Here is a 10518-nt window from a genome sequence, read left to right as displayed (position 1 = left end):
GACAGCAGCTCTCTCTCCTACTCAAGCCCCCCAGGGCTCAGGGACCCACAGGTCTCTTGGAAACATTGAAGGGAGAGAAGGCAGTGTCTGGAGGGCCTGCTCCCTAGGGCCTGGGGTGGTTCCACCCTGGGTACGTGACTTTCCCAGTGGCCTCAAAACTGGGTTGTGAGCTCAAGAAGAGCCAGGCCCGGGTCTTCCCCTTGAATAGCAATAAGGCCTCAAGCAAGAAACTCAACTTCCCCGAGCCTCAACTTCCTCATCAGTAAAATGGGCACATCTCACCTGCCCAAGAGGGAGATTATAAAGATTAACTACAAAGCTGTTGCAAACCGCAGTAAACAATAAATGGTAGTCAACATCATCATCACCACGCCTCTGTGAATATTCATTGAATGAATAACCAAGAACGAAAGAGGGCCTCTCAGAGGAAGGGCAGGGCTCTGGCTGGGCACCCAGCACTATTCCTGACACAGAGAATGTGCCGGAAAACAGCAAAACAACTCAAGCGCATGGCCCTTCTAACCAGGTGAATGCTCACCACCCCCTTAAGGTAGGCACTGTCATTGCTCCATTTTACAGAGGACGACTCTGAGAGGCTGGGCCAGGCTGCGATCGCAAAGCCAGGTAGGCCGACCCGTAGCCCAGTGACTAGTCACAGTGACAACTGTTCCACCCCTACCCCTGAATCCTGGGCGCAGCAGCCATCTCACCCACCTGGCCAGAGATGGTGCGTGGATGGCTGGGTGTTTGGTTTCCCCTCAGTCACAGAGAAGAACAGCTCAGTGCATAGTTGCCACTGATGCCTCAGGCCAGAGCCAGGGCAGGAGTTGGGGAGCACGCCCTCCCCTAGACCCCAGCCTCCCCTCTCCTCCAGGCAGACCCCAGAACAGTTGCTCCTCCCCTCATCCCTCCTCCTGGGCAGCCCAGGGACTGTGAGTGACTCTGGAAACAGCTGGCTGAGACAAGTCCTAGAGGTGGGCAACTTTCAGTGAATGGCTGCCTTGCTCTCAGCCTTTGTTTTCTCATCTACACAACGGGGATAATGATACCTGCTCCCCTCACCTCCAGGTTGTTGTGAGGACTACACTGAGATGAGGGATGAACCCCTGCACATAACAGGAGGCACTGTGGGAATGTTTGTTGAGTGACTGAATGACTGATCAGATGGTATCTTTCTCCCTTTAAAGTGCTCTGGCTTTGAGGTGACTCCTAGCATACTGTGTAGCCAGAGCAGAGTATCAGGGGCTATGAAACCATACCAAGGTTTCACAGACCACAGAAATAGTGTCTGCGCCAGACCTGCTCAGCATCTGCTGGATATGAGGGTGATCACAGATTCTAACTGCAAGATGACAACTACCCCAGTCACAACACATATAACTGGTTAGGTGCATCACCTCTCCATAAGGAAGAAAACAAAAATGGCAAGACATGCACACAGCCAACCATGCAACCACACCCCTACAATCACAGTCTCAAACCCCACACACAGTCTCACACACTCACCCACACAGCCTCACAACCTCAAGGCCAGCCAACCACACACTACAAATTCACAGCCAACCACACACGCCCACAATCACAGTCTCAAGCCCCACACGGCTCAACATACACAGTAACACCTACAATCACAAAACAGTGCATCACCAACCCTCGCCCACCCACGATACCCTGGCCACGCCCATGAGCAGCAATGCCCGCCTCACACACGCACAGTCTCACACACGTGTGACTGTCCGCCCACAGTCCCCACACGACACAGAGCCCCCACAGCCGCCATGCTCACACCCCACGCCTCAACTACAGCCAACCACCACCAGCAGCTATTTCAAAGCCCACCCCATAACTTGTCACTTGCTCCCATTGAAAGCCTAGAAACAGGGCTGGGGGCGCTCCCAGGGCCTCTCCCCACAGAACGGTGTTTGGTTTCTACTTTTTGCCTGCAAAGTCACACTTTCTTAAGCCCTCAGCAGTTTTCATGGCTTGGTGGCCACCTGTGACCTCCTGCCCCCATTCCTATCCTTGCTGTTGGTCCTCAAGGGAGCTCTAGGCAGCTGCAGGATTCTCCAAGTTGTGATGGCCTACCAGTCCCTGGGGCATCTGCAGTGGTAGTTCCCACCCGGCCTTGCAGCGGGCCTGGGCAGGCGTGATGCTGGGCTGGCCTGAGCTCCAGGTGAGTCAGGAGCCCGGCCACAGTGCAAGAGGCTGCAGGGACACCATGGCCTGCAGCTGTAGTACAGCCCAAGGCAATAGTATCACACCATGTCACAGGTAACAGGTATAAAGCTCAGACATCTAGTAGCCTCTCCTAAATGCTGGCCCCAAGCCTGGGCTGCGCCACAGGGTACCCTCTGTGTGCCCCACTCTAAGCCAGACCCTGGGAGGGAGGGCTGGGAGAGAAAATATAGACTGAGCATACGCCTAGAGTCTCTGCATACTGAGCCCTTTAGCTGTCTGTCTGGGAAACAGCGGGAGCAGAGGTGAGGTAGGTACAGGTGCTGTCCTGACCCCAGTGCCCCAGCCCAGACCATGGGCTCCACTGAGTCACTGAAGGCTTGAGGCAAGTTTGAAGGTCAGGGTGACCCCCACATGGTGGGATCCCAGGCATGGTGGCAGATGGGTGGGGGAGACATTTGAGGTGGGTGGGGATGGCAGCCTTCTGGCTCAGGCAGGCCCTTCCTGTCCCACTGGTCCCAGGTTGGGCTGGGGATGAGTATGAGAAGCCAGCAGCCTGGAAGCCGGAAGAGGCAGGGAGGGCTGGAGGGAAGGAGGGCTGGGGACCTTGAAGTCCAGCAGCAGGGAGTCCAGCCAGAGGCACTGGACCTGGGGACAGAGCTGGGCTCCAGGGACATTTTCAGAGAAATGCAGAGCCCTTGGGCCAGGCCACTGGGGAAATAAGAGGAGCAGACGAGAGAGGCTGGAGCATCGAGTAGGGGGAAGCAGGGCAAGGGGAGTGGTGACCACAGCAGCACAGGAGGCTGCAGAGCCCTGCTGGAGTGGGGACGCCCAGCTGGGACAAGGGACCAGTGCCTGTCCTCACTGCCTCTCTCAGCAACAGGAACTGCTGCCCACCAGTGCCCCCAGGGGCCAGACCCCATAGGGCAGCAGAGTCACTCAGGGACCAGGTCAGCCAGCCCCAAAGCCTTGTGCCCCTGGGGTCCCCAGGCCCTTCCTGGGGCTACTTCGAGACTCACGGGGCCATCCTGTGATGCTCAGCCCAGAAGGGCTTTGGTAGGTGCTCAACGTCCAAACAGCAGAAGCACCTCAGTGACTCACATTGCATCTCCTGGCCACTACCTGTAAAAAGTCCCGGGGCAGGGGGAAGGCAGGGCTGGGCTGAGGGCCTAGTGCCACCAGCAGCTAGGCCCAGCCCCCCCGCAGAGCAGAGGGTAGAGACGTCGTGACTCACTGCTTGAAATGCACAGGCCAGACCTGTCTTTATGACACTTTCTTCTTTTTCCCTATGAATTACAGTAATATTGTCTCACAACTTCACAGATGACCAGTCTTCCCCTCCGGCTGAAAGCCTGGCAGGGCAGTAGCTCCCTTGGCTGGGCAAAGAATAGAAAAAGAAAAGGCTAGAAGGCTGCCTCTTGCCACCAGCTGGCTGTGCCGATTGAGCTATGCCCCTCTAGCTGTCTGGGCCTCCCTCAGTTTCCCACTAATTTGAGGAGGTTAGATGATGTCTAAAGTGCCATGTGCTCGAATGTCCTGAGATTGTCTGGGAAGACCATATGCTACCTGAACCCCAGGGTAGAGCCCCAGCACCCCTGCAGGGCCTCAGATGGAGGCAAGGGCAGTCCTCCAAGGAAACGGGTGGGCTCAAACACCCAGGGTCCCTGTCCGGGCTGTGTGACCTCAGGCAGGCTCTGAACTCTCTAAGCCTCAGGTTTTCAAACTCTGGAAAATGCAGACAAAGCCACTTTCCACAAAGACGCGATGCTGCACGGTAACAGCAGGACTCGGCAAGTATCCCGGTGATACCTGCGCGGTGGGCCATTATTACTACACCGTCCCTACTACCACTCTCCACTGGGAAAACCCCTCAGGACGGGTTCATTCACACACTCACGGCCTGACTCTGCTTACCCTTCTATCCCAAGGTACCAAGCCTCTTCTGGACCCCAGTCACCTCTAAATAGAGGTGAGCAGAGGTTAGCTGGACTTCAGCCTTCAGGGTTTTCTATTTCCATCTTCAATGCGGGCTTATCCAGCACCTTCAAATGGTAATGGATGTGGCTTGGTGAAACATAAGCGATCTTGGGACTAGAAGGGTAAACATTTTAAATGTGTAATTCATGAATTTGCGAATTGTCCTTCATTTTGATCTTCTGCCATTTTTCCTGGTATCTCTTTTTCCGACATACATTTCATGGCAAGGGCACAGAGATGCCAGGAGCAGGCCGTGGAGGCTGCTGGCATCCAACCTGGACACCTGGACTGGCCTTCCTCCCAGCTGCCCACCTCCAGCCCAGGCCTCCCTACCCCAGACATCACTCAAGGCAGGAGGCCCATGGCACTCAATCTTTTATTTTCTTAAACTGTACACAAACGTAAAATACTTTAACAGCAAGTCTATGGGAAAATTGTTTGGTTTTAAATTATTATGAAACAGAACCTAAGGGGAGCTTTATTAAATAAACATAAAGATGGGATTTAAGGATACACACCTGCATTCTACCATAGTCATTTTTACTCTACCTTCTGGGTGCGTAAGGATGGAAAAGACACATCAGACCGAATAAACAAAATCCATTCATACCCTGAAACATTGGCAGGCCACTCAAGGGACTGTTCAAAACGTCTGCCTCATCTCAGATGGCCTCACCGTCTAATAAAATTAAAACTGATCTGTTGGCCTCTTTGGTTCCAAAATTATGTATAATACATTTAACTGTATTCACTTTTTTTTTTTTTGCTGCTATAAAAATAACTTCTTTTTTCAAATGGCAGTTTCTGACTAATCATGCAACTAAATCAGTGCAAACATTAAAAGCAATCATTCGCTTAAAAAAGAAGCAAAGGATTTCATTTCAAGTATAAAAAATATAAAAAGAGTCGTACGAGTCCAGTTTCATCTAGTGTGGGTCAACCCTTTAAATTGCATAGTTCACGTGGCACTTGGACGTCTAGAGGGCGAGCGAGTTCGGTGCTCGGCCAAGGGCCACTTCTGGACACACGCAGATCAGCAAGTGCTATGTCATGTGCGTTCAGGCAGGTCTGCAAGTGCTATGCGGGCGGGCGGGCGGGCAGGTGAGTGGGCAAGGGCCACGTCCATGGTGGGCCCTGATGGCTGGGGCCCACATGGGCAACTTCTGCAAATTAGCTGAAAGCCTTCCCCATCTCTCCAAGACCAACTAGGCTGCTCCCCTCCCTTGGCCTCCGCTGAGGGGACACCCCTCACCTTCAGCAGTTCAAGAGTGCCTCCTTCCCATCATTTCCTCCCGCGGTCTCACCCCCTTGCCTAGGATAAGGGTCATTCCCACCCCTCCCCAAACCAGTCCTAGAGGAATGTCCCCAGTGAAGGGCACAGATTGCAACCTTTTTTCTTTCCATTTTGAACAATTCAGATTTTCACTCAAAAGGTCATACCTGGTAGAAAAGTCCTTTTTCAGTTATACAACTGGCAAGGATGACCTGTTGACTGTTGGAGATCAGTTAAAGCATCAAATTTAGCCCCCTTCTTCTCTCCCTCCCTCCCCACCCCAAAAACAAACACACACATAAGTCATGTCAGAGGCCCAAGCGACAAACAGTCAAACGATCACTGTCCCTGCTCCCAGGTCTCTGACGGGTTGTGTCCTTTCTGGGTCTCCTTCCCTCGACAAGGGCATGGAAGGACAGGCTCCCCGGGCCTTGAAGCACGAAGGATCCCAGGCTGGGGAAGCAGCAGACACCAAGCCAGGCAGAGCAGGCCTGGTAAAAGCCACGGGGCACACGCAGCCTCCGCCTGGCTGCACTCCCCACCCCTGCATCTGCTTTTCCTCCCCGTGGCTCGCTCTCTCTCTCTGTGTCTCTGTCTTTGTGCTTTTATGTGTGCTCGGAAGGCGCAATTCAGAGTGGCCGGGCCAGCTGGTGGGAATGGTGGCTGCTCACCCCATTCTCTCCGACTGACAGGCATTTGTAGCTAAGCTGCCATTTGTCACCGCATCCATTTGCTGGTATCCCGAAGGCTGCTGTGTGGGTGGCAGGATGCGTCTGGCTGTGCGTGGCTACGTGTGCATTTTAAAGTATTTCATGTCAGTTGAGGGTTCTTGCTCTGGTTTTGACTGGTTGCTCTATGAAGTTGTAGAAAAATATCTCAGGCTGCACCCTGGCACTATCTCCACAGCCCAACAGAATGACTGTGCTCAACCCACCGTGTACCCCCGTTCCCGCGGGGACTGGAGGAAGCCCACCAGGGACTGTCCTCCGTGCCCCACCACCGTGCCCCTGCCTTGCACTGTCAGGCGCAGCCGCACTCCTCCACAATCATGTTGGGCACATCCCGCTTGACGATGTTGTACTCGTCATCAAAGTACAGCATGGACATGGTACTCAGCTTGGTGGGGATGCAGCAGGAGTTCACCGTGCCGGGGTTCAGGCCCCGCATGCGGTACTGGTTCACCACAGCTGTGTGGAAGGAGGAGGCGGAGCCGGGGACCCCTGCCAGGTAGGCTGGGCAGCTGCCCTCACAGTAGTTCCCGTAGTAGCCGGTGGGTGCGATGATCCAGTCATTCCAGCCGATGAGGCGGAAGTCAATGAAGAACTGTTGCCTGCAACAGAGGTTGGTCCGGCCATCGCACTCCAGGCCTCGCTTGCGAATGCGGTGCCTGCTGTCACCCAGCCGAGCCTGCACCACCACGAAGGGCCGGTGCGCCTCTTCGCCTGGGTCCACGAACACCGGCACCACGGCCAGCTCCTGGCAGCTGTCACACTGCACGTCTAGGTTGAGCCGCCGCTCGCCCCGCTCAAACAAGGCCTGGATGGCCTCGGTGAGTGGGAAGGTATGCCAGCCGCTGCGCTTGAGGTCCACCCTCTTCTCCACCATGTTCCACCTGTCACCGTGGCCCTGCTCCTGGAAGTACACTTTGACGCGCACCTTCCGCCGGCTGCCCTTCTCCAGGACGTAGGGCAGGAGTTTCAGGTAAAGCCATAAGCTGGCCTGGACCACAAACAGGTTCTGGTTGCCTTCATTGGAGATGAAGAAGTATAGGCGGACCCGGGAGGAGGCGAGGCCATCTGCGGAAAAGGGGAAGAGTGAGCCAAGTTAATTCAAGGGGAACACGAGGCAATGGGGGAAACGCACTCTCTGCTGCAGGATGCTGGAATGCAACTCGCCACACAGCTGGAAAACGTTATTGACCAGAAATACCGTTCTTGGGGCCAGGGCCTCTGACTGTAACCTGGGAGAGGCAGAGAAAATCATTTCCCATTGAGAAACCCGGACCAGGTTAGGGCTGGAGGGTCCGGGCCTATAAAATCCTGCCTCACCTCTCCCAGGCCAGGGCTCCCTGGAGACAGGCTGTCAGGCCTCAAAGCACAACAGAAGAACTTGTCAGGGGGCCAAGATCTTAACAAGTTGTTATGGGTATCTGTGAAATCTGAAAAACAAAACCAGGATCGCAGGGAGGATTTTGGGGTGGGTGGTTTTAGTGGGGCTTTTTCTTTTTTTCTTCTTTTCTTTTTTTTTTTTTTGGTTAACTTAGCGCATTGCAAAATCAAGCTGAGCCACCTACCGCCTCTTTCCAGTGTTTACCTAAGTATGATCTGATCCAACCCCCAGTGGAACCTCCACTGCAAACAAGCAGGCTCTGCTCAGGTTTCTGACATAGGAACGCATGCTTTGCAGGCTGCAGAGCCTAGCCCTTATTTCCGAGTAGTTTCAAGGGACAGGGCATTCAGCCTTAAAACTTGAGGTCCAATCCTTTGACAAGACTCTGGCTCCCTGTTAATGGCACGTTCAAAATCTTCAAGGAGTAGGGGAACTGGCTTGTTAATCTTCTCAATAATTCAGCTCAACAAGAAGGAGGCTGTGCCAATCAAGAGATGACTCCCCTCTCATCCTACATTTCAGTGACCCTTCCCTCTGACAACCTACGTTTTTCTTTCCTTTTTTTTTTTTTTTTTCAGGAAGAACAAATAACGAAACTCTGTGGTCAGGGCTGGTTTTATCAAACCTCCTACCATGCCCCTCCCAAGCCCCTACACCTCAGGCCTCGCCTGGCTCCTCTAATAACACTGACATCTGACTTTGAAATGGGGGAAACTGCAGCCTTAAAAGCTGGTCTTGGACGAGCTGCCTGTGACCTGAATCTGTTATTTATAAGTCAAAGAGCTGGCTCCGTGAAACGGACCAGAAATATAACAGCCCCCGCTGTCATTTTGTGCCACCGGGACCAAAAGGCCTCCTCGACCTTCCAGAATCACATTTCTAACTCTGGGCCCCAAAGCACCTTTTAATCCGAGCCCTCTAATTGCATGGCGAGCTTTCCCTGACTCACTTTAGTGGACAGCTAAAACGGCAATGCATTTCTTTCTAAGCACAAACCAGCCCCGATTGTCTCTGCTTTTCTCCACACCCGGCCATGCAAAACTTTTCATCCCTTTTCATCCCCAGGCTGCCTGCTGCCTGGGGGGGTGGGGGGCATTTGCAGCCAGGGGCACAACCGCTCCCCCCACCCAGGCTCCCCGCTTGCCCCCGCCCTGACTGCACCGGGGCTTCCCCCTCTGCGACCTTCTCCGCAGTCCCCTCGGCACAAATGGGGCCGAGCTCCAGGCACAAAAGCCAGCCTGGCTCATTCAAGTCCTGAAAAGGACAGCGGAGTCGAAAGCACTTGCAGCATTTTGGCGCGGGCACATTTTTCTTCTTCTTTTAAAGTTCCGAAAGATTTTTCTCTCCCTGATTTTTATATTTAGACAGTGTTAGAGATTTGCAATCTGGGGCCGAGTGGGGGGGGGGTGGATTCCAGAAAGGAGCCATACCCTTTGTTAACTACGACTCTGTGCCTCTCGGGCGAGGGGTCTGCTGCAGCTGCCAGGCAAGCCGAAAGGCACGGGGCTGTCCCCGAGCCACGGCTTTCTCTGTGTAAATGATGGACCTGTTGAGAAGCCTGCCTTCCGCCCGATTCCAGTGCCCACACAATCGGAAGAGAGGTTGCCTAGCTCTCCCCAGCGAGGCTTCAGCAATCCTGGCAAGCCCACGCCGCCGGTGATGGAAGCGGCCCCAGGGGCCTCTCACGCAGCCACACACACACACACACACACACACACACACACAGACACACACACACTCTCTCTCTCCTCCGGCCCACGTATATCAACAAGCACACACATCTCCATCCACACTGCTAAGCCTACACTCCGATCGTGGGAAACAAAAACATTAAGCAATCACCAACCAAGAGTGCCCGCAGAGCCAGGGCCGCGCGCATCTGCCGGGAGGGGGACGCGCGCCCAGAGGCGCTGGGGCCCGATTCCGGAGAGCAGGGGTGGAGGGCCAGGCGCTCGGCGGCGGGGGGTTGAGGCACCAGGAAGGGGGTCTGCGGCCTGGGGGAAGAGGACTGCAACCTGGGCGGAGCGCGCAGGGCCACGGCCGAAGGAGCCCTGCCGGGAGGGCGCGCAGGCTGCGGCGGCGGCAGCAGCCGGAGCTGGCAAGGAGAGGGAAAGCGGGAGCGAGCGGGGACCGCGGCAGACAGCCGGAGGACCGGACCCACCTGTCTCGGCGAAGCTGATGATTTCGGAAACGCGCTCCTGGCCGTCGGCGCCCGGGCTGGCGTGGCCGTCGAGGTGCGGGATCTCCACGCGGCCGTCCTCGCGCACCTTGCCCGCGTGCAGTTTGCGCAGGGCCGTGACCATGGCGGCCTTGGGCACGGCGTGCGTGATGTTGGGCCGGCCCCGCATCTGCAGGCGGCTCAAGATGTGCCGCTTCACCGCCTCCAGGAAGTCGCCGTCCACTCGGCCGAGCTCCTCCGGCCGCCGGAAGCCGCCGCACGACGTACAGGTGTCCTGCGAGCCGCCCGGAGCTCCCGGTGGCGGGGGTGGCGGCGGCGCGGCAGGCGACGGCGGGGGCGTGGGTGAGCCCCAGGCCTCAGGCCCCAGCCAGCCGGCCGCCAGCAGCAGCAAAAGGCAGGCGGCCCCCAGCGCCCGACCGGGCAGCCCGTCCATGGTGCGCCGCTGGCGACGAGGGCGCCCGCCGCGAGGCGAGGCGAGCAGAGCCGAGCGCAGGGCCGGGCTCCGGGCTCCGGGCGCGCCGCCCCGCCCCGCCCCCGCCCGGGCCTCCGCCCGCTCGCCCGCCGGGAGGGCCGCCGCCGGCTCACAGGGGGAGGGGGCCGGCCGGGCCGCGGGGGTTCCCGCGCGGCTGGGAAGGGGCGCCGAGGGCCCCGGGGGCCCGAGGGGCGCGCCGGACGGGGCGGAGGTCGCGGGTCACTGCTGCACGGGCGTCTCGGGGCGCCTCGGCATCTGCAGCCTTCTCCCCATCCTCTCCGCGTCGGGGGCCCCGCAGCCCCGGCTCGGGTGAAGCGAAAGCAGCGGCAGTGG

General features: G+C 56.6%; 1 protein-coding gene across 1 annotated transcript; it reads right to left on the bottom strand.

Annotated features, from left to right (window-relative positions):
* Nucleotides 1-4510: 4510 nt before the first annotated feature.
* On the bottom strand, nucleotides 4511-10272 carry INHBB (inhibin subunit beta B). The gene is made up of 2 exons (XM_033231785.1): nucleotides 9696-10272; nucleotides 4511-7221 (listed from the first exon to the last, which is right to left on the bottom strand). Exons 1-2 carry the CDS (start codon nucleotides 10144-10146, stop codon nucleotides 6446-6448), a joined length of 1227 nt encoding a protein of 408 aa, XP_033087676.1. The 5' UTR covers nucleotides 10147-10272; the 3' UTR covers nucleotides 4511-6445.
* Between the last annotated feature and the right edge of the window lie 246 nt (nucleotides 10273-10518).

The sequence above is a fragment of the Trachypithecus francoisi genome, unplaced genomic scaffold, assembly GCF_009764315.1.
Source record: "Trachypithecus francoisi isolate TF-2019V2 unplaced genomic scaffold, Tfra_2.0 Lachesis_group13, whole genome shotgun sequence".
NCBI lineage: Eukaryota > Metazoa > Chordata > Mammalia > Primates > Cercopithecidae > Trachypithecus > Trachypithecus francoisi.
The sequence above is the reverse complement of the archived record's forward strand: the minus strand, read 5'-3'. Positions and strand labels throughout refer to the sequence as shown.